The sequence below is a fragment of the Alosa pseudoharengus genome, unplaced genomic scaffold, assembly GCF_046254945.1.
Source record: "Alosa pseudoharengus isolate Yale_2024_CS ecotype anadromous, Long Island Sound unplaced genomic scaffold, YU_APseudo_1.1 YU_APseudo_1.1_scf_24, whole genome shotgun sequence".
Lineage (NCBI taxonomy): Eukaryota > Metazoa > Chordata > Actinopteri > Clupeiformes > Clupeidae > Alosa > Alosa pseudoharengus.
In genome coordinates this window covers 26,596,487-26,621,397 of record NW_027468689.1, presented here as the reverse complement: position 1 = coordinate 26,621,397, position 24,911 = coordinate 26,596,487, and the positions used below count along the sequence as shown (strand labels likewise).

Below are 24,911 nucleotides of genomic sequence, written 5' to 3'. Positions count from 1 at the left end.
TTTTTTAGGTGAGTGAGAGAGAGAACCCTCTCGAAGAACTGACTTTGAAGACATCCCTTTTTGTTCTTCAGTTGAGTCAAGCAGGACATGCATTGCAAATGCAGATGTGGTGGACATGCTTTGTTACTTTGTTTAATTCTTTTCAAGGATGTCTTTGTAGTTTGAATTTATGTAACCTCCAAAAGCAGCACACACACACACACACACATATATTTTAAAGCACCATTTTCTCTATGTATTAATTTAAAAATAAAAGATTTGGCTTGAGCGGTGATGCTACCCCATACGTGTGAAAGTGGTTCAGCATTCATTCATTCATTCAACACACATTCTTTAGTGCACGGTAGCTGTAGCTGAAGTTGTCTACTCTCCCTCACACTTGTGAACTGCAGACCTATATGGATGTGTAGACCTTTCTAGAGAATCTCTAACACATTATCAAAAGGTTTGAATCTACTCCATGATGCAGCTGTTGGGTGTCACTCTTCTTTGAGAGAAAGGCCTGAGGCAAGGCCATTGATTTTTTAAAAGGATAAAAGTTTAACATTGTTTTTTTATAACATGGTGGGAGTACAAATGCCAAATGTCTCTTTATTGTACAACAGCCAGACAGCGGGTGGTCAGGAAGCCATGGAGACCTTTCTGTTCAGAAATCTGCATAAAGTGTGTGTGTGTGTGTGTGTGTGTGTGTGTGTGTTTCCAATGCATCTGTGAAATAAATCTCTGTTTATGACATGAAATGAGAATGCAAATCAGTTGGGTCTTTATAACCTGTATCCTCCTAAACCCCAGAGCCCAATTTGTCCTCAAGAGTGATAAACCACTTTTGTGTTTCGAACCCACCACCCACCACCTGGGTAGCGCTTATCTTGCACGGCCTGTTTTACACATCAAAACCACACCAAACAGTTACTTTAATTTCTTTCAGTTGCATAATTTGTGAAATACTGGATACAGAAGTTAAATCACCACTGCACTAAAAAACAAACTCCTTTACTCCTAAGATGTTCTATCTCACATGTTTTACTCCTATGCACTATTTTGATAATGCATTTCAAAAAACAAGGACAGAATTAATGTCTTTTTATTGCTCAATGTAATGATTTTACAGTGTGTATAGTCTCTTCTGACAGAACTCCATTCATCCTAACAAAACACTTATAGACCGTTTAAAAAAAAACAGTTGCACTCTTTAATTAAGACAATAAATACTTCAGTATTTGAATTAAGGATATTAAACATTTGTATTCGTCACTAATAACCAATCAGCGTTGAATAGAAAAGAAAGGGTAAAAACATATTACTCAATTCCAACAACAGAAAAAATAGTAACTTCATGTTAATGACAGCAAACACATCTCTGCAGTGACATATGCGTGTCTATGACAATTAAGAAGCCTATTGGCTCATAATTTGCAAACATTTCACACACTTCTTAATGAGTGTGTGTCCTCTTCAATCACATAATTGTCAATTTGGGCTTGCATTTATGAAAATGATTTCCCTTGGGCTGCTCTTCACATTCAACAATCAACACTGAATGCGGGGGAACAAATTGCTGTTTGTCTAAATTTTGGAAGAAAACATTAATTTAGAGAAAAACAACAACCTTTGCTATTGCATGTGTGAAAAGGTGACCCAAAATTCAGAATTTTTGAAGAAGTGTGGTTTTAATATGCCATATCTGTCAGCATGTATGTAACAAACCCAATAACAGAAAAAATAACAACTAAACCAGGGCAAGGGCAGTTGTGTTTCAAAAGGTAGAAAAGGTTGAGTTGCATCCTTGGGCCTCTTTACTGTGGTTTTTTTTCTATGATTCATAAAAGGGATTCCTGTTATGTTTGTGGTGACAATGATTCTTCAAAATTACAATGTGCCATGATGTTATCATTAATGTCTCTGACTATGGATAAGATGTATTTCATCTGTTTAATCTGTTTCATGTCAAAGGCCTGCCTGTTTCATGATTTTATTTACATACGTTTTGAAAATCATCTCTAAAAATCCCTGGAAACCCCTTCAAGACATTTTCTATTCATCTGAACCTTGACAGCTTATAACCACTTTAGAAATAGGTAACCAAACCCCTTTCAATATATTTACACTGAAAAGCAGCCCTGATATTTCGCTTAGGCATTTTTTGAGTTCAGGTGGATGAATATATGAGGTGGGCTCCAAAAGCTCTGAATGTATTATTGAGTTATCATGTTATCCGAGTTATCCTACTTCGGAGCCACTGCTCATGATACTGATTTTATGATGTCTGGCAATGCAAAATGTATCTAACATATTTTAATTTATGCATGCCAATTTACTCTAAATTAAACTTCAAGTTTTCAGATATACACAGAAGATGTGTCAGTCCCAAAACATTTCTTACTTTGGGCAACACAGAAACTATATGATGCACCTTTCAGCGATGGAACTAAACAAAACTCCCAGTGATGTAGACTAAAAAAAAAAAAAAAAAAAAACCCATCCCAACTGACTTTGTCCTGTCACAAAAGCCATGCATGGACCTAGCGCTCAGCACTCACACTTGCATTCTTGTGACAGACTTTGGGCCCTCATCAAAAACAGAGCGCCCGGAGACACGGAGGGAGAAGAGAGTGCAGCATTCACAGGAACACAGTCAGAGCGAATACGCGTCCTACTAGCAGAAGTTCAGAGCGGGCTCCGCAGGTTTTTGTGTTTGTACAGGTTAAAATGGCCTGACTCAGGGTCTGACAGTTTCAGGAGCTGGATGTGGAAGAGTCGCTTTTTTTTGTACAAGGCATCACCACTGCCCCAGCCCAGCAGCACAGCCCCCTGTCACCTTTCCGGTAATTTCTAGTCACAGCCAGAGAGAGAAAAAAAAAATGGTGCACCTGTCTGACATCCCTGTGACCTGTCTGACAGGTTCTATCAGGGATTAACGCCTGGGTCTGCAGACTTGGGAAGTGGAAGATGTCTGACACCCTTTTAGCCATAACAAAAATGGCTGAACTGTGCATCAAACCTCTGTGTAAAGTGTAACCTCATAACATGAGGTGAATGAACTCTAGCAGCTAGCCCTAATACCAGCACAAGCTTCACCACTCCCTCCCTCATTGCCTCTCTCTCTCTCTCTCTCTCTCTCTCTGTAATATACCCATCAGCAGTTACTTGCTTACTCTCTGAGAATTACTCCTCCATGTCTGACAGTAAGCTTCAATCAGAAATGCAAGGGCTAAGAGTAATCCTGCACAGCTCTGGGAGAGGAACCACTTTCACCTTCAGCTGTGCTGGAGGCCCAGGACCATCCTTACCATTTAGGCATTTCACTCCCACGTCCATTCAAATGAAGAGTGAATGTATACATTTATTAAGAGATGCTAATGCATGCTAGCAGAATCGGCATGGAAGTGATTCGCACAGGTGCTACAGCTGCTGGGCCAAGTGAACTTAATCAGACCATTAAGTGTTAAATGTGATTAGAACATAACAGTTGTTTGTCAGCAAATTGTTTTTTTTTTGGAGGGGGGCTTGAATTGGTCAGGTAGACTGTATTGTTGGCCCTGCTCAAGTCAGCCACCTGTATCGGAAAGTCAGAAATCAAGTAGCTTCAGTGGGAATTGATGATCTACACATCATCAGGAAATCTAATGCTGCAGGGTGCAGTGTATTGTAACACCCACCAACGTAATAACTTCCCACCAACGTAATAAACCACCAACGTAATAAAAAACATCAGCCCGTTTTAAACGTTATAATCCTGTCAACGTAATAATTTCCCACCAACGTAATAACTGTTGCCCACTGCCAAAGTAATAACCCAATTTCCCACCAACGTAATAATTATTAAGTTTGCAGGAAGTTATTATGTTAGTGGGGAGGTTAAAGAATTATTACATTAACTATCCACCAATGTAATAAATCACTGATTTAGTGAAAAGTGATATTATATTTGTTTTATCAGTTGTAAGGGTATAGTTGTTAAAAAAATGTCACCATCTAAACCATCTCATGACCATAAAGCTTTGTACCCCCTCTACTTATCTATACTTATTATTCATCACATTTACTATGCCAAGCAAAAGCTACAAGTAAGTATACAGTATATACTCTTTTGAGGTAAATCTCAAAATCTCAATCTGTGAATTAGTAAAACACACTCAGCACACAGTGAGGTAAAGCACACACTAATCCCGGCGCAGTGAGCTGCCTGCAACAACAGCTGTGAGGGGTTAGGTGCCTTGCTCAAGGGCTCTTCAGCCCCGACCAGTGCCTACACAGCCTAGCTGTGCTGTTTCCACCCTTCTATGTTTCACTAGTTCACATTCCGGAATTTGCATAAAGACATAATAGCATAATAGAAGAGTCTGGGGACTTTGCCGAAGTCTCTGGCCATGGTCCTGAAGTGTTCCGCGGGGTCGTACAGGAGTCGACTGCGCAGACAGGAGTCGAGCAGGATTTCGCCATACACCCCTTTATTCTTTAACTATGGAAGACGGGAGGCGTAAGGGGAGGTGGTGGGTTGCGGAGTAACACAGATGCTGCAACTTCGGCAGGTAGACTGCTAATAAGTAACCTGACTGATTGAAGAAGGAAGCGTGACAAATTCCGTCAAGCTCTTTCCGAAATTCTGTTTGTAAATTAATCGAGTTTTGTGTATTAGGCTACACCATAATATCACTATATAATGCCATTTTCTGCCGTTATAATCACTACACTTACATACTTTACTGTTGTTTTGACTTGAGTGAAATTGTGATTTCAATTGAATTTGAACTTAGTGGTGGAGCAGATAAGCTCATATATAAAACATATTGTGCATTTTATGACTAAAGCATGACATTTTGTCCAGTGCTTCTAGAGACTGTAAACTTAATTTCCAGACGTGGAGCCACTTTAGATTTTATGGCATTATGGCATCAAATGGAATATTTAGTTGGCAACATTCTTATACAACCTGAATTCCAAAAAAGTTGGGACACTTTGTAAAATGTGAATAAAAAAAGAATGCTATGATTTACAAATCATATCAACACTATATTTAATTGAGAATAGTTCAAAGACAACATATAATTTGTTGAAGGAGAGAAATGTGACTATTTTATGGAAAATATTAGCACATTTTGAATTTGAGGCCAGCAACACGTCTCAACAAATTTGGGACAGGGGCAACAAAAGGCTGGAAAAGTTGTGTAATGATAAAGATCTTTTTAAATAGACTAGTGCAGTGCCCGTTCAAACATGCTATTCCTGTAACCCAATTACATGTCTGCAGGTAGGCCTGCTTTAAAAATAGGATGATAGGGAAAAACATAATTCCAGGTAAGCATTCAATAATGAATAGGCCTACAGATAATATAACAATATAATAAATGTGAAGTGAGCAGAATTTAAGCATGGCTGCATGTGACATTTTTTACAAATCAAAATGGCATAATCCTAACAGCTGTTTTGAGTCAAGGCTATATGCTTAGCCTATTGAATAACTTGATGATAGAGAAAACAAACCATTTTGTGGAATGATGCATCATATGAAATTTGCAACGGTGTGACTCAAAAACAGTCTCTGGTGACCTATAAGTGACATCACACTCTGTCTGCCACTCGTTGCTTGACATTCTTTAATTCGGGACCATTATCGCTCGTTTCAATTTAGGACCTTGCAGTTGGAATTGTCGTTTGCTTATTCAAAGTCTAAAGACAGTCCAAAGTAGCCTGGGCTATTCATATAAGTGATATCACACTCTGCCTGCCACTCATTGCTTTGTTGCTGGTTATGCTTTGCATGTGTGGCATTCTAAGACGTTCTTTAATTCGGGACCATTATCGCTCGTTTCAATTTAGGACCTTGCAGTTGGAATTGTCGTTTGCTTATTCAAAGTCTAAAGACAGTCCAAAGTAGCCTGGGCTATTCGAAGTGTCCGTTTATTGCACATCATTTTTTACGTCATTTTCAAGAGCCACTGCATAGCCTACCTGTGTGTGTTGGCGTGTTGTTGCAAAATCTGCGGAGTTTACTTTATTGTTGAGGTCAGACATGTTAACACATATTGCACTTGCTTAAGTTTTTACCCGTGTAACCTACACTGATCCAGTTCTGCCAAAGCCCTGCTTCTATCCTCACTGGTAGCTTACAGTCCTACAGTGCTGTGTGGGAGGGGGAGTGGCTAGCAGCAAAAGCCAATGTGCTTCTTTTACCGATATATTTAACAATATCTTTTGCATTTGATATTCAAACAACGTCAAATTTGGCACTGCACTTGCCTGTAGCAAGACACCTGCCACGTTTGAAATCAGTCTGACAAACGGTCAGCGAGATATGCGTGCCACAGACATCCGGACACACAGACGCTTCTTGCTTTATAGATAGATAGTTTGCACAACCGTGTTTTTGGCGAGCATGCTGCAACTTCTGTTTGGTTTTACATTTGGACCCTGCAGAGCTGTGGCAGTACGCTACACTGTAGCCGGTCAGCTAGCTATTACATAGTATTATGATCTGTAGGATAATTGGGTTGATTGTGATTTTCATGTGATCATGCTGCTAGAACATATTAGCCTACTGTGTGATAAGTTATTGCTCCCACTCCTTTAACATCATAGGCTCTTGTTTTGGCTACATGTCCACAGCCACTGTTTCCAGCTGTGGGCTAGGCTATATCCTCATGTGGGCTAGGCTATATCCTCATATATCCGCATTAGGCTATATCCTCCTTTTTACATGTGTTATTCTTTTTATGTTAGTCAATAGCCGGCTTCAGACCGTTGAGCCAAAGCCGAGCTAGCCAGGCTGTGCAGGGGCTAATTGCTTTCACACCTTCAGGTGCGGGTGCTAACTGGTGCCACTTGAGGGCTATATTGGTGCTACTGGCCCCTGATTTCTGGCCCACCCTAAACGTTGGGCCACTTGGTGCTAGAGCGGGGCTAGGGGTGGGGTCGAGGTGAAGGCGGGGTCAACCCGTTGTTGTGTGTGAAGTCGAGAAACCTGATAGAATGGAATGGCTATGAAAGCACAGCAGTATTTGCTAGTAGGCTACACCGAGTTCAGAGATAGCGGTTATGTCCGTACTCTAAAGGGCTAAAATTAAATGTGAACTTATGAGTTAATTAACATAGACAAGCGTCCCACTAAATTATTCCTGCCAGTGTGTTTTATGCTATCGATAGTGTGGAATAGCCTAGGCCTATCATCAGGGGCGTAGCACCAAATTCTGGGCCCTATGCACAAGTGGTGGCCATGGGCCCCCCCCCAACCAACCAACCACCGGCTGTAAGCATGAAGCATGAGGTTCACAACTAACTACTATCTAATCACACATTGAATTAATCTAACAACTCTTATAATGGTAATGGTTTCCCTTCCCTGTCTTTTGCTGTGATTTTATTTGTTTTTTCTTTGCTCACCAGTCTGCGTACTATTGTGTCTCTCTCTTCATTTGTCAACTTCTCTGGCCATAGTGCTGGATCCTCAGGCAATGGCATATACTCCTTAGCACTGCCCTGACTGCTTTCTGACCTCTCTTCATCTCTTTCACTTTTTTCAGAACGTTCTCTGCTTTCACTTCCTTCATCCTCTATCACATCTTCTCTATCTACCTGGACAGACCCCTCTACAAGCATATAAGCATATAGATATATTAGCAGGCAATTCCAATGTAGCCTTATGGATGTGACTGAACATGCTTAATATTTAAATATTCTGTGTAAAATTTTCTCAAATTTCATTTTTCATTTGCTTCATAAAAACATAAGAACATTTAATTTTTCTGATGGTTGTGGCAAAAAAATGGTCTATTCTAATTAGACTAGACTACAGTGAAAGACAGAGCATGACAGTGTTGCTAAATATACATTGCAGTATAGCCTTTGGTGTGATTTTATTTTAAACTATAGGCTCACCTTGTCTCAAGTCCACATCAGATGGTGAGAGGTCTGCTGCTGCTGCATCACCCTCTGTGACAGTTTCTGAAACTGAGTGTGATGCATTTCACAAGTTAGCTTTGCTACTAATTTGACAGCCTTTCCTCATGAACCTATATAACATTGAGCCTACTAAGTTAAGCTATTAGCTCATAGTAATTTTCGAATTAGTAGGCTATTAAAATGTTGTGGTAGGCTATAAATCAGGCATCATGTTATTTCTAATTTTGTGTTAATGCTGTTTTAGCACTGATAATCGCGGATTCGCGCAGGTATTGAAGTGTTTTGTAACCTTCAGCAGTTCATTTCATTTGTAGACTATTGCTTACACATTGGGCTCACCTTTCTTGGGAAAGAAGGCTGTTAACATTTGTTTTCCCTCATTTCTTTTTTTCTCTCTTTCTTGCCTCTCTTTTCTTTTCTGGGAACCGGATTTAGCTTTCTTAGACTTAGATATCTTCACACCGTGACCGTCTGCATTGCCGCTTCGGCAGAATGAACGTTACTTCAAAAATGCGCCTAGCAGGAGAAGGCGGACTGAACCATTTCGTGCAAGGGAGAGGGTGCCTGCCCTCAAATAATGTTGGCTTGGACACAATTTAATACATCAATCAACTGATGCATTTACCCGAAATATTTGCATCTATATTAGTTAATAACATTTATTAAGATCTTTAAATTAAGGAAATTATTTATTATTAAGGAAAATAAAATTCAACTCCTTAGGGGCCCTCCCCCCACTTGGGGCCCGGGTAATTTATTCCCACTTGTCCCCCCACTACGACGCCCTTGCCTATCATAAAAGCTCCAATTTCAGTTTCAGCCCCTTTTCCCATTCCCTTCACCCTCTCTACTTAATGTCCATTAGTGCAATTGTCACTATGGGGGTTGTACCAAGTGTACCTGACTTGCGCCATCGCTGTAGCTTTGTTTGGTTGTACTTTAATTGGCAGGTCTTTGCCCCATTGTTCCTGAGTGTGGCTTTTAATGCAGTCCCATCATCTAGCCTTTCAAGCTCTGGAGGTAATTTACCTATCTCCTTAGTCAAGAAGATCTGCTCTGCCTCTGCCTTGTCCATTAAAGGAACACGCCACCCAAAATCAGTAGTGATATATGTTCTTACCGTAACTTTCACGAGTTGAGTCGTACCTCTCCCGCGTCGGTAGGTGCACTCAAACGCTCTGTCGCGCGGCGGGAATGTGTTAGCATGTTGCTATGCTAGCGGGCTCTGCCGTGGCCGTAGAGAGAGGCACATAGCAGTATTCAAACACCTCCACGTTTTACCTACTTAAATACAGTTGCACGAGTAGTTGATGAAAAATGTTAGGGTACACAACATGTAAAATGTTAGGGAAACGTGACGATTTTCCAAGCGAATAAACATGAGAACTACAATGTGTGGCGCAATAGCACTTGGGAGTACTTTGACCTAGCATGGTAATATTATTAACACCTTTGTAGATCCTATCCACCACAGAGTTTAGAATCCATGCTGGATCGACCCTCAGCCTCTCCCTCCCCTCTGAGCGAGAGAGGCACACACACTAGAGATGCGCTGATGGGCTATTATTTCAACCATAACTGCATAGCAAAACTTATCATCCATCAGCCATCCATCAGCACCAAAGTTTGTTGACCAATTTTCAAAACTACACCTGCCCACCATCCGCTGGTTGTTTTAATAGGCTATATGGGTGATGCAGCGCTGCTGACGTGAGGCTAGAAAGCCCTTGCCTGTTCTAGAAAGACTGATCTAATGCAGCAAATATATTAAAAGGCAAAAGTCGTACATTGGCTAGGCCTATCCCCAGAATATCAGCAGCAAACTCAGTCTCTGTCGCGCAAAACAGTCTCCAAATAAAACGCACATCGGCCTGTTGCCTATTCTGCCAGCTTGTGACAATATATCGTCCAAAATGCTTGATTGCATTGCATTCTCCACATTTTTAGCTACATTTTCATGTACCACATCAGCATTTTTGTTCAGTGAATCTTTTGTAAATTGCTTTACAAAAGTGGGGCTGCAATGGCCTTCACTAGTTAACTAGTGGGCATTTTGGGGCACACTAGTAAACTAGTGACACTTTTTGCACCTCACTAGTTAACTAGTCGAATGGAAATTGCCATGACTAGTTCACTAGTGGGTGTTTTGGTGCACACTAGTAAACTAGTGACACTTTTTAGACCTCACTAGTTAACTAGTGGGCATTTGTGTCTTCACTAGTTAACTAGTGAGCAGTTCTACCTTCACTAGTTTACATGTAAGTGTCACACTGAAGCCACTAGTTTACACTGTGATTGGTTGTCATGTTCTATTTGGACATAGGGAGCCAATAGAAAGCCTCAATTTCCAGAATTCTCCGCCTTCTAATTTGAATTATGCGCCACTAGTTGACTAGTGTGAATTTTGTCTTGGACTAGTTTACTAGTATACATTTATGACCTCACTAGTTAACTAGTTTGGACAAATGATGCATCAACTAGTTAACTAGTGAGCCTACTGCCATCACCTAGCTAGCTAGTAAGCCATTTATGGTTCACTAGTTAACTAGTGACATTGACCTACTGCAACTAGTTAACTAGTGAGGTGTTTTGCCTTCACTAGTAAACATGTGCACATTTTTGGCTGTCACTAGTTAACTAGTGAGACCCAAATGCCTTCAACTAGCTGACTGGTATGCATTATGACCTTTACTAGTTAACTAGTAGACATTTCTGGCTCTCACTAGTTAACTCGTGAAGCTAAAATGTGTTCACTAGTTAACTAGTGAGCCTTTTGGCTCCCATAAGTTAACTAGTGTGCATTTTTGGCCCTCACTAGTTAACTAGTTCACACAAACATGGCTCACTAGTTAACTAGTTGACAAAAATGGCTTACATGTACATGACAATTATGCCTGATATCAAGATATCAGAATAAATGCTCAATCGGCTTGCCATATGTGTGTGTATGTGGTGTGGTGTGATGTGTGTGTGTCTGTGTGTGTGGGTGTGATTTGGTGTGGTGTGTGTGTATGTGGTGTGGTGTGTTGTGGTACGGTGTGTGTGTGTGGTGTGGTGTGGTGTGGTGTGGTATGGTGTGGTGTGTGTGTGTGTGTGTGTGTGTGTGTGTGTGTATGTGGTGTGGTGTGCTGTGGTGTGGTGTAGTGTGTGTGTGTGTGTGTGTGTGTGTGTGTGTGTGTGTGTGTGTGTGTGTGTGTGTGTTTGTGTGTGTGTGTAAGTAAATATTTGTATACATATGCATACATACTGCATGTTGAATCAAGTCATAGAAGTTGAAGAAGAATTGTGTAAATCATCTCTCTCCATATTCCCCCTAAGAGAGGTTTAGGTACATTATTTCCTCATGTCCTTCTGGAGTGAATGAAGTAAGAATCTGAAATAAATAAATAAATAGATAAATACATAATAAATTCAAGTGGTAATCTGATCAACCTGATCTATAATTACAACCCAAGCAGAGTGATGTGTGCACACTAGCGTAGGGGGTTTCTGAGCTACCTATCCAGCCACTATGGGTGTTACGGTAAAATTGCAGCATTATCTGCAGGGGCAAAAATGTATTTGTAGATGGCAATGTCCTCATCTCCAACTGACTGTAATTATTCAGACTAAATTAGAGGTTGATTAGTTCCTCTTGTGATTTGCAAAAATTCATTACTAGTGTTGCCTAATTGGCTTTGTGTTTTTTTGTCTCTCTGACACTTAATACAGGCAACTTTTTTCCCTGTTCAATTATGTTATGATAATTATAATTATTAATGTACTACATGTTGGTATAAATTTACATGTCAAATTAATACCTTGACAGGAATGCAAGGGCAGTAAACAAATTATTACGAAAGGTGGATTTTTATTCTCTCTTTTTTGACATACACCTGCACTGTACTTTGCCTTCAAAGGGAACTTGCATTATGGCAATTTGTTTAGCTCTGGGGGAGGTTAACGACAGCTGCCACTTTGCTTGTTAAATTGCTGACAAAGTGGCATGCCAACAATTTCTCCCCCAAATAGGCCCCATTGTCAGCTTATCCGACTCCCCAAGCCCTTGTGCATAGCGGCATTCAGCTCTCGAGCACCGGCTGCATTGGATTCACTTACGTCGAGCGAGGGATGGAGAAAAAAGAGAGCCATCCTCTCTTTTCTGTCTCCAAGAGGGAGGGATAGAATTGGCTACTGTCAGCTAGTTCTGGACAGTGTGTTGAGTTAACCCATTTAAAATAACTTACTGATCTAATATTCTAACATGTGAGAGGCCAGTGGCAGACAGCAGAAGGGACTTAGAAAAAAAAGATACACAGCCTCTGTAGAAACTAGAGTTCCATTTAGAGAAAGAGAGAGAGAGAGAGAGAGAGAGAGAGAGAGAGAGATAGAGAAAAAAAAGAAAGAGAGGAAAGTTTGACTCTCATGGCATCATCCATGCCATGTTGTGCATGTCAGTGGCTGGCGTGAGTGAATGATGACTGAAGTTAAACGTCTTTATTTCACATTTGGCCATATGGGACTCTTATTGGGCCTGAGTCCTCACACTATATGAGAAAATACCCAACTGTGGCACTGTCAAGTTGAATCCTCGTGGTATTGATTGGTCCTGAATGCACTCTCCAAATATGCACTTGGGTTTCACCAGATGAATTTAGAGCAAATACATTTCTCCAGGATCACTTGTATATGAGCCAATGTTGATATACCGTATATATGGATGTATCCATTTCAATGCATTTTTATTTTTAGTTTGTCTTAGTTTTTGTTGAAAACTCACAAAATATAGCTTGAAATGTATTTATGGTCTTTGAGGATAACAAAAGAAAACATTTCAAGTCCATTGGCTATATAAATAAATCAGAAATTGAAGTAACACTACCCTGAAATATACTGGGTACCTATTTAACACTAAGGGGGGTATCCTACAAACCTCTAAAACCAACAAAAAGTCATGCTCCCCACCCATGACAACAACATTACATAGTGCAATACCAGGCGTTCCAGGCACACATCGGCAATATCAGAGACTCCATTCCACTTATTATAAGTCACTGTGGCATCAAAGTGGGTCTAAAGCTGTTTTAATGATACAAGAATTACATTTTGTTTCGTCCCCGGGGGCCACTCCCCCCCGTGCTGGGCCCCCCGAACCGCAAAAAAAGCAGTTTTTCCTAAATAACTACCTGAACCGTGGCACTGAGGATGAAGAATCTTTTATGGTATGTTGGTCTCAAGGGCCCACATCAACCTGGCCCATAATCACTCATTTGTGATTTGCACCCCCCCCGGTAAAAAATGGGGGGGGTCTAAAAAAAATTAGGTTATGTGTACATTTAGTGACTGTACACTCATTGGCCTGTAGATGGCGGTGCACACATATACACATGCACACACACACAGGCACCCACATACTATCGGTATTAGAACGGCCGATACATAATTACAAATTCAGTAGGATTAAAAGAAAGCCAAAATAAATATTCATCATCATCATCATGGCTGCATTTCCAGTATTGGCGATAAGTAGTCGTTTGTCCACTAGATGGCGCATCGTTGCAGTGAGACGTAATTTTGTTGGAAGTTAAAAGTGGGTTGGAAAAAACAATGGACGCTTCCTACAAGGACTAGTTTACCGCAGAGAACGTCTAATAAGGATAGGACGATGTTCACATGAAATGTAATTCCCATTTCTTCTTGAAGCCGAAATAAATCTGAGGATGTTTATCGGACATGCTTGGTTTTTACTGCAGGTACGTTAATCTTATAATATCAATAAGGACCTAGGTAATGTTACCTTTAGCGTTGGTTGAGTGATGGAGGCCAATTTGATTGATTGCATTTGTAGAAAACTATGCGGTTATACCAAGCAAATTGATAGCAGCACTGTAATTGTATATTTCGACTGTCATTTGTTGCACGTGCTACAAAAATCATTCTGTGCAATGGAAGATTTACCAACGTTACACCGGTCTGATACAGTTTTGCCTATACATGCGTGAGACTGAGACGCCTGTTTATTTTGTTTTAAGTGCGTGCAGGGTGTGAGAGGGGAATCAATGTGCCTTGATTCCAGCTTGGTAGTTGTAGTCTGTGAAATTAAAAAGCACGTGTGTGTGAAGTATCCAAACAATGACACCTTCATTTCATTATGGCTGCTTTAGCAACACACCTTAAGCTACTGTGTAGTGGGTCCCATTTAGAAGTGGCTACATTCGCGCTTTTCTTGACTCATGGAGCTGCGTGAATTTTATTACAACTTTTCGCCACGATATGGCAGTTTAAGTCCGCTTGATACTGTAATTGGCGTAAGCCATTGGTTTCCAAAGGAGATTTTATTTGTGTCGCCAGCATAGCCTATTGACAATTTATGTTGTAAATAGGCCTACCTTATAAGCCTACCTGTAGCTTAGGGAAGCTAACAGCTTTCTATTAGGATCTAGTTTGTTAGTTACAGTTTTGTCATAACTCCCTGATGCATTTTTGCATTTAGAATAGCCAGAGCGTGGATATCTCAATTGGAAAATTAAACAATATTGGGCGCCTATGGACTAGGCTGGGTGAACCCAGCCTGATCTGCCCGCTATTTATTTTTTGATTTCATAAAAGATTGAGCTTGGTCTGGTGAAAGCCAGACTAGCCATGGACCTCAGTTACACAATGCAAGGGAATATGAATCAGCCTATATTTGCACGAATAATAACGGACAACAGCTCTTCAACTTTGGCCCGTTAAAATGTGTATGAACAGTCTAGCGACGCATTTCATCAAGGCCCATTTGGACATGTCAGTTATTTGCACCACTGGTTAGATGTAAAAGCATTTCGTTTCAGACTACTGTTACTTAATTTGTGCATTAACAATAACGTTTCAGACTACTGTTACTTAATTTGTGCATTAACAATAACGTTTCAGACTACTGTTACTTAATTTGTGCATTTACAATAAAGTACTATCACATGAACTAAAGATGACTAAAATCTTATGTAGAAGAAGAAACATTCACAAAAAATCCATCCATCCAAAAATGACCTTTGTTTTTGATAGCTGTTGAAAACGGCATGGAACTGACAGATATGTTTTTGTTTATAAATAAATAAATAAATAAATAAATAACATTATGCTGATACCTTTTGCTTTTCCCAAATACAATGTAGCCTACAGGTGTAAGTGACCTTTCATCAATCCAGTTGCCATGGATGAACCGTGATGAACTGCCCTACTTGTGATTGTTTAGAGATTTTAAAGGTTTTATAACAATGCTACATCTTCTTTGGCTATTCTACAATCTATTCACCTTTTCAGCACCAGTAGGCTACTTTCTGTGCAGCCGCACACACACACTCAGGCATGCCAAACAAGCATACACAAAAGTTTTAAGAGTGGGGGATGGAGTAAAAAATGGAGACAAATTGAAGTGTGATTTCTTTTCGCGGAACGGATGTACAGGACTGAGCGGCGGTCATATTTTGTACCGCTATGCGGTACATCTAGTTGATTACCACATTCTCCTATATAGAGAGGACACGTTCACACTGTGTAGCAAGTCCTGGTCCTGGGCTGATACAGAGGGGATGAGGTGTCAGTGAAACCCACATCTAGACAATTAGACCAATCAGCTATGTGATGGCTGATGTGTTCCTCATGGTTGTTTTGCATCTTTAATGCAGATCTCGTGCCCGCATGCATGTACTGCTATTTTGCACTAACTGACCAAATAAATCACTGGCCAGCCATTGCTTGTTTTAAAATTGAATTAATCCACGCAGCAAGTGTAGGATCTTATCTACTTTAGCATTAAATATGAACACTACATTCTTAAAAGTATTAAGTGACTGTAAAATATGCTCTTTGAGTGAACAATATATTAAATTCTTATTCTAAAACGCTATCTGGCCAGTTTGATTCCCCTAGACACCCTAAAAAGCATCAACTGCATAAGCATTGAACTGATATTGAACTCTTACCTGGTCATTTCATTCCCTGCCCTCTTCCTTGTAGTCCCGCCCTCAGACCATGACCAGTATCTGTCTCCCTCAAACTCTGCAGTATTAAAAGAAAAACATGGCATCCATTCAATGTTTTATGTTTTAAATAGCCTGCCCAATCTATTACAGATAGATTATCCCCCCTGTGTAACCTGTTCTGGCTGTGACAATCAATCTCCTCTGTCAAACACCACATGCCTGTCTTCAGCTGGGCTCCCTTGCTGGGCCTTTACACCATGGTGGAGCCAGATGAGAGATTGGGACGTTTGATTACATGGCCCCATCACAAGGCTAGGTATTGTTACGCATGGCATGGGCTTTGGAAATATGGTTGAGGTAGGAAAGAAACAGACATATCGTACGTTCAACACGTCTCTACTGTTACCTTACCTCACACAGTACTAAACACAAGGCACACAGTCAGTATAGTCTGAATGGGAATGCTTTCAGAGAGAAACTGTATTGGCATTCAACGCTGTTCACAGCTATAGCTTATAAAGTGCAGTGGGCTAGAGGGAGAGTTGAGAGTGATTTTTTTTTCCAGTGATGAGCCAACCCCTGACTAGGAGCTGGATGCACGTTGCCTTTTTCGTAGTAAATGCATCGTCAATTTTAATTGCTTTGGGCACTGCTTGTCTGTTGCTGAAAGGATAGCTGAGTGAATGTGAAATAATAGGAGGAACCCGAGCCGAGAGTAATTTATGTTGCAATCATCATGAGCATTTCCATGTCAGGTCAGACAACACTGCCACACGGTGTTCCACAAAAATTGGTCATAAATAATGATTGCCTGGGCTTCTGTTTAACCTTCCTTAACCTTCATCCAAGGTCTCACATGTAATGTTTTCATTTGAGGCAGAGAGGGAATGCATATGTTCAAATATGTATTTTTACATTGACATTTGTTATATGTGCACCTTGAATCAAATTAATTTAGCCAAAATTACCCATGAAAGCTACACTCAAGCTGACAGCTGAAGTTGGCCACCGTAATTTGACTTTGTCATGCTCTTGTCAGTCTGGGAGTTAAAGCACAGATCCATCCATCAACCCACTTAGTAATTTTTTTGTCCATTAGTCCATCATTTTGGTTCAACGACAGTCCATGCAGTGCATTTCCACAGCGCATTAACATTTCAGGAATCGCATATAGACTCCGGCAACAAAGAGCGCCCAATGTAATTATGCCCCCATAATTGCAGGTTTAAAACGCAGTCACCTCCGCAGCACAACACAGCAATCTCCATTCTGCTATCTCTTCCATCACAAAATCCAATAATGAGGCCAGCTAATGAATTATGACTGTCATTCCAATGGGGGCAAGCCATCCCAAGGGCTGAGAGCCAAGAAGGCCTCCCTGTGGAAGGAACTGCAGGGCTGGGACTCTCCTGCACCCCCCCCCCCCTCTTGCTGGGGCTGCGGTGAGGGATTTGTCCTTCACTACGGGAAACTTCCTGTTGTTCGTGCAGTCCGTTAATGCGATTACCCGGACAGGGACTTTAAGATAATTTAATGCATCTCCACGGTTAATTTGGATGCCATGTTGGGGATGTCACTGGTGTTTATTGACATTTTGGGTGCCGTGCGCAGCGAGTGTCGACTCTTGAATTAGCATACAATGTGGACAAAAGGGGAGATTCCGTTGGACATGCCGGCACCCATATGCTAGATTTAATTCTATTTACACTTAGTCCTCTCTGTGGCTCTCAAGGTCTAATTGAAGCTGAGCCCCAGTGGATCTTTTGCCAACAGAGAGAGAGAGAGAGAGAGATAGAGAGAGAGAGAGAGAGAGAGAGGGAGGGAAGGTGGGGGGAGAAAAAGCAGAGAGAGAGAGTCACACATCCACTTTGTGATTGTAAACCAAACAGTACTAATGCATACCACTTGTTACTTAGGCATCTGGACAGTCTGAATGCCTCTAAACATACAGTATAATAATCTCTGCAATCTAGTGCTTTAAATCAGGGATTGAATTGTTTATCTTCATGATGAGGAGTCAACATGCACATCTGTGACGGGATCATCTTCACATGTACAATCATATAGTTTTTCATGTGCATACAACCCTATTATTTGTCTGTCAAGCTTGCACCATATGGACGATAGCATTGTTGCAGTACACTGAATGTAAAATACTATACTGCTACAGTATTATACAGAGTGGCTACAAACTGTGTACAATTTAGAGTCCAAACTTCAATAATCAACTTCAATTATCTGAATAAATGGACATCACATTACCCTAAAGCAGCGTCTTATACACTGAACTAAATTTTAAATGAGACCAGTAGTCCCAGTTCACCCTGTGTTTGGTCTTTACCTTCTGTGTTGTTTTTGGGTGGTAACCCTGGTGATGTCGTCTGCTTTTAGCTACTGGACAAGAGCAGCATACACTGAGATAGCTATAGAGGTAGCACCAAAGAACATGGAACAAACACATCCTCAATTAATTAGTCAGTTTACGATATGACATTCCCATCTAATATTATGTTCAACAGAGGTCTTGCAATAAACTCAACACATAATAATCACATGTTAGATGTGAGACATGTTAGAATCACAATGACTCACTTGTGTAGGTGTATGATTTGCAAAATTAAATGAAGGGTCTTAAAGAAACACAATTTTCTTTACCCCTTCAAATACAATTATGCCATGTCTTAGGTATAGCAGTAATTAAACAGTGTGGAGGACATCTCCCCTCAGAGTTGTGTGTTGATAAATAAATGTGGCATAACCACTACGGTAGTCTTAGAAATCTCCAGAGGTAATCTCCGCAGCAGTGATTAAGAGGGAGGATAGTGTTATTATTATGCAGAACATCGACCAGCCTAGATCTTCTGTCTCTTTAATTCCCAAGAGTTCCTGAATGTGTCAGAGAATAGTTATGAACAAAAGAAAGTTCTGGAAGTACCATGGAAATGCCAGGCATACAATGTCCTTGTCTTTGCTGCACTTACTCAGAGTATACTGTATGCTCACAAATAACTCAGTCCAGCTTTCACGAGTGGTTTGCACGGCTAATAACATGAATCAGATTTCAGTAAAATAATTTCCTGTAAGATACAACACAGTATATCTGTGTTTATATCTGTAAAATAGCTTATAGACCAGCCTATCAATTAATACAATTATTTGTATTTTGTATGCCACATACCAACTGTCATTAAACCAAATTTTCTGTTTCATCATTGATTGCGCCATAGCCCTTTTTGTTGGTCAAATTAAGCCATGGTAGCTTATGTTAAGTAGAACTATGATATGATGAAACTCACTTTTAACTAGCAAGGTGTTCCTTATGTATGCTGGAAAGACTCCAAACAACAAATATTTTATCGCATTGTGCTGCCCTCTATGGGCACCTCTCTCTCTCTCTCTCTCTCTCTCTCTCTCTCTCTCTCTCTCTCTCTCTCTCAGCTCTCTCTTATGCTTTCACTGCTTGTGTGTTTCCAATTGATTTAAATGCAAAATACGCAATAGAACATTTTGATCACGCGAACAGCTTTCTAAAATCTCTAGCCTACTTTATTTCCTGTATCTGATGTCAGTAATTTGGTACCGCCTGGACAAAAATCTGCATTTGATCTGACAGTGGTACAGCAACAGTGAGCCAATCGAAATCCAAGTTCCACTAGTTGAAGCGCTGGTTAAATTTGCCTAACAATAATGCCTATGCAGTTCTACGCCGTATCAAGCTGATAATACCGATGCTTTAGAATTATGAAATAAACGGATTGCAACCCGGAGTCCGGACATAACACCTATGAGATGAGCGCTTGAGTGAAACATAAGGACACCTTGGAAAGATAGAGCATATGAGGAGGGCGATATAAGCCATACCACTCAGAACAGACCGGGGGATGCGAGCTTTGCCCATCCGTTTTCGCCGGTCTACGTTCCAGAGGGAGGGTGGTCTCGATCGGGATGAATGTCTAGATGGTGGCATATGAATTTCTCGCAATATTTCACTCTTTTTTGAAAATGGACATTTTTTCCACGGTATGGTTTCGATGTGCTGGTGGACATTCACCGTGAGAAACCCATAGTCTGACGGTGTCTTCTTGACCGTCACATCGCCAGCTTAGAGAGACAGTTTGTACAATTCAGTGCATGTATTCAAAGCTGGAGACTACGGACCTTCGACTCTGAGGATTTTACAGTTGGGAAAGCGGGACTAATATGATCCTAAAGGAAAGTACACATTCCTGGCGGTAGCAATGCTATCACGTTCTCGAATTCCAACCCGGTAAGATTTTTTTTTTCACCTAACGAATTAGTTGGGGAAAATGCATGTGCAGCCATGGTCTGTACCGGGGAGCTGTCTGTGGTGCTGAAATGTATGTGCCACTGATGCACTGCGGGTGTTAAGTAGTATACTGAATTAAAAGGAGGTAGCAACTGGGCATGAGATTAGAATAATGTTGTGATGTTGTAAAATGTGATATTTTCTTGCGAAAGAGTTATTATTATGATGCCTTCTGTTCTTTCATCCCTTTTCCCCTCAATGTTTTCTCTATGGTTAACTTCCATGAAGAACGCTTTTTTTTCAGGCCGGTTGTGTTGCTACATTTGAAGTGTCATTTAGATGAGTCGGACGTCAATGCATTTCTGTTCAGTTGAATTATTATCACTTCACAATATAATCTTTTTTCAGTCACAAATGATGTAGACAATTCTTCAGCATAATGTTAAGTATATCATGGATCACGGTATGGATTGCTGCTTTTGAACATAGCACAATAAATAGACGCAAAAGAGTTCGTGTTCATCTTGGTGTGCGCTCAGTAGGTATGTGTGTGTGTGCGCAACTGAAGAGAGAGAGAGAGAGAGAGAGAGAGAGAGAGAGAGAGAGGGGAGAGGGAGAGAGATTTTTGCGCCTGAATCAAGTCATCTTCCTTCCGATAAGCTATAGATATGTTTCTAATCGGTGTGATATAGGCTACACTACTATCGATCGTTTCACGTTGGTAAATAGGATATTTGTGTATTACGAATGACGTAGCTTAGTGAATTTTGTTTTTAATGAACTCGGGATTTCTTTTTGCCCGAGGGGTGACGGGCTCCGATTGTCGCGGCTGTTACAATCACTGTTTCTAGCGCATGTGAGAGTGGCGATGAACGCTATCTTGGGTTTGAGCAGAAACCGTACATTAATGTACTCACTGGGTTGCTACCACGAAGGGAATACCTCAATACTCGTGAGTTATCGCTTAAAAACTTACAGTCATCGGATATGCAGGGTGAGTACAGTATGTTTTTCATGTTATTAGCCAATATGTATAAGGGATGCGATCGCTTTGACATGGTACAACTTTAAAAGGCTCCGGTTATTGTTGATATCGATGTTTTAGGACATTTATTTAGATGAATTATTCAGTGTGGAAACAAATATGCCTCCATTCAAGGGGAAGCAACGCTGGCATTTGTGCCCACGAGCACTTTGCAATCGAGAGGATGGGATATCTAGGTTGTCTGTGGTTTTTGAACAACACATCCGCTCAAGTTGTGTCCTAGGATTTAATTCTGCAACATTGCGCAGCAAAATAGGTACGCGATTTTTAGCCCGCAAACGGCTGTTGTTGTTACTGCCTGATGTTCAGACAGACGATAGCGTTCTTCATGTTGGCTAGCTGACTTCATAAGAAATGCAAGGAATTGAATGATGCTCCTACTCCGTTCTAAAATATGAGGGATACTGCACACTCTCTTGCAACAAATAATATGTAGCAAAATATGTTGTCAAGAATATGACTTGACAATACTTAACAATACTTGTAACAGGAATATACAAGGTTTGCACCTTGATGGATGTATGGCATGGACTATTAGTACAGAAAAATGCTAATATGTATTTCTAATGCAAACTCCTCTTGGTCTTTAATAAAATGTATAGCTTCCTAATACATGCAATACACTATGCTGTGTTTTTTTGTTTTAAATTAGGTATGCTTCAATACTGTATTTCGTGTATTTTATATTTGCTCCATTACTAATATATATATATATATATATATATATATATATTTTTTTTTTCATTTCTTCATATAGTGCAAATGCATATGTTTCAATTTACAGATGATGCTTGCTTTCTCTTCTAGATGACAACACAGACAGCATCTGCACTACAGTGAGTTGGGCCATTCTCTCCCATGAAAATGCATATCTGGATACTGAAAATAATCCTTTTGGTCGTGGCATCTCTGAGTTTGGTGGAGATGTATGACAATTATGGGGAGATCTGCAGAAAACTGTGTACTTGTGAGGAGAAAGAGGGGATACTATCTGTCAGCTGTGAGAACAGAGGGATTGTCCGACTGACGGAAATAAGCCCTGTGCATTTTTCCACATACCATCTCCTGTTGACAGGAAATCTCCTGAAAAAACTGGCCATCAATGACTTTATCAATTACACCGGCGTGACCATTTTGCATTTAGGAAATAATGATATATCAGAGATTGAGACTGGAGCTTTTAATGGGCTCCAGGGCCTCAAGAGATTGCACCTGAACAATAACAAAATAGATGTTCTAAGGGATGATACCTTTACAGGGCTAGAGAGTCTGGAATACCTTCAGATTGATTATAATTATATCAGTAACATAGATCCTAATGCTCTGAACAAGCTCCACCATCTCACTGTACTCATTTTGAATGACAACTTGTTGTCAGTTATGCCTGCGAACATTTTCCGGAATGTACCGTTGACTCACCTGGATGTGAGGGGGAACCGTTTGAAAGTGTTCCCCGTCGTGGGTTTGTTGGAGCATATGGGCAACGTTGTGGAATTACAACTGGAGGAGAACCCATGGAACTGCTCGTGTGAGCTCATCGCCCTCAAGGCTTGGCTGGAGAGCATTGCCTACACGGCACTGGTCGGGGAGGTCATTTGCGAGACCCCCTTCCGCCTGCACGGCCGGGACCTGGACGAGGTCTCCAAGCAGGAGCTGTGCCCACGACGGCCCATCTCCGAGTACGAGATGCGCCCGCCGCCACCCCTGAGCACCAGCGGCTTCTTCCAGACCACCCCGGCAGCGGTCACCACCTCGGCCACCTCCTCGGGCGTCTTCAGGTCGTCATCGAGGCCCACCAAGGGCACCAGGCCCCCCAACAAAACCCGCTCCAAGCCCACCTCCCGCATCCCCTCCAACCCTTACAACTACGGGCCCATCATCGCCTTTCAGACCAAAGCCCCTGTGCCTTTGGACTGCCCCACTGCGTGCACGTGCAATCTGCAAATATCTGACCTCGGGCTGAATGTCAACTGCCAAGAGCGGAAAATTGAGAGCATATCAGATCTTAAGCCCAAGCCATACAATCCCAAAAAGTTGTACCTCACAGGGAATTACATCCCTGTTGTGCGTAGATCGGATTTCGTGGAGGCCACGGGATTGGATTTGCTTCACCTGGGAAACAATCGGATAGCAGTCATACAAGACAGAGCTTTTGGGGATTTAACTCAGTTGCGTAGGCTGTACTTGAATGGCAATTTAATCGACCGTCTCACGGCAGATATGTTTTTCGGGCTGCAGAGTCTGCAGTACCTGTACTTAGAGTACAACAAAATCAGAGAGATTGTCGGGGGCACCTTCAGATTCTTGCCCAACCTCCAGCTGCTGTTTCTCAACAACAATCTCCTGAAAACCTTGCCAGGGGGTGTCTTTTCCAGTATGTCCCTCTCTCGGCTCAATTTGCGCAGCAACCACTTTCAAAACTTGCCTGTGAGTGGCGTGTTGGATCAGCTTAAGTCGCTGGTGCAGATCGATCTTTTCGAGAACCCCTGGGAATGCTCATGTGATGCCGTGGGGATGAAGATCTGGCTCGATCAGCTCAATCTGGGCACAGTGGTCAACGACGTTATCTGCGAGAAACCACAGCAGCTGTCGGGTCAAGACATGCGCTCCGTGCTTGCGGAGCAGCTGTGTCCAGATTACTCGGACGTCGTCGTGTCCACGGTGGCCCCATCCGATGAGCCGTTCGCCGGCCGGGCCACCACCGCCGAGCCCTCGCAGCCCTTCCACCCTCCGTCCAGCACCGTCCCGCTCTCCGTCCTCATCCTCAGCCTGCTGCTCGTCTTCATCATGTCCGTGTTTGTGGCGGCGGGGCTGTTCGTGGTCGTCATGAAGCGGCGCAAAAAGTCCCAGAGTGACCGCACGAGCACCAACAACTCGGACGTGAGCTCGTTCAACCTCCAGTACAGCCTTTACAGCAACCGTTCTGTCCCCAAGGGCAAGGCGCCCGCCGGACACGTCTACGAGTACATTCCCCAACCGCTGGGCCACATGTGCAAGAACCCCATCTACAGGTCGCGGGAGGGCAACGCCGTAGAGGACTACCGTGACTTCCACGAACTAAAGGGGACGTACCGGAGCACGGTGGACGAGGAGCGGGACAGCAGCACCATGCGGAGTCCAAGCTACAGCGTGAGCACCATCGAGCCACGCGAGGACCCGTCCCCCGTGCAGGACGCCGAGCATTTCTTCCGAGGAATACTCGAGCCGGACAAGCCGCCAGCGACCCCGGGCAACACCTTCGAGTACAAATACACTGGACCGGCTCCGTACACGTACAACGCAAACTTTGACGTTAGACGTCAGTACTTGCACCCTGACAGAATACGAGAAACTATGCTGTATGGAACCACACCGAGTACTGTTTATGTGGAGCCCAACAGAAACGAGTACTTGGAACTGAAGGCTAAACTTCAAGTTGAGCCAGACTACCTCGAAGTTCTTGAGAAACAAACAACATTCAGTCAGTTTTGAACATTTGTCTATAGAAAATCAAGCATTTTTTCCCCCAATGTATTGTGTGCTGGCTCAGAGAGAAGGGTGCCTTGGCACAACATTCATCAACTTGAAAAACAACAAAAAAAAAGGATCCGAAATGGGGTGTGCCCAACTGTATTACGTTTTTTTTTTCAAAAGCTACATGACATAACAAAAAAAAATAAAGTAAATGCTCTCTGAACTTGAGTGGAGGAACACAACTGATGAGTAGTGACACAAAACTGGTGATGCAAAATCTATTTTTTTATGTCCAGAATTG

The 24,911-nt window shown here is 41.7% G+C and overlaps 1 protein-coding gene across 1 annotated transcript; it reads left to right on the top strand.

Moving 5' to 3' along the window:
- Positions 1-22,015: 22,015 nt before the first annotated feature.
- slitrk5 (SLIT and NTRK like family member 5) lies at positions 22,016-24,628 on the top strand. The gene has a single exon (XM_076302718.1). The coding sequence runs from the start codon at positions 22,016-22,018 to the stop codon at positions 24,626-24,628; it is 2,613 nt and encodes an 870-aa protein (XP_076158833.1).
- The last annotated feature ends 283 nt before the right edge of the window (positions 24,629-24,911 follow it).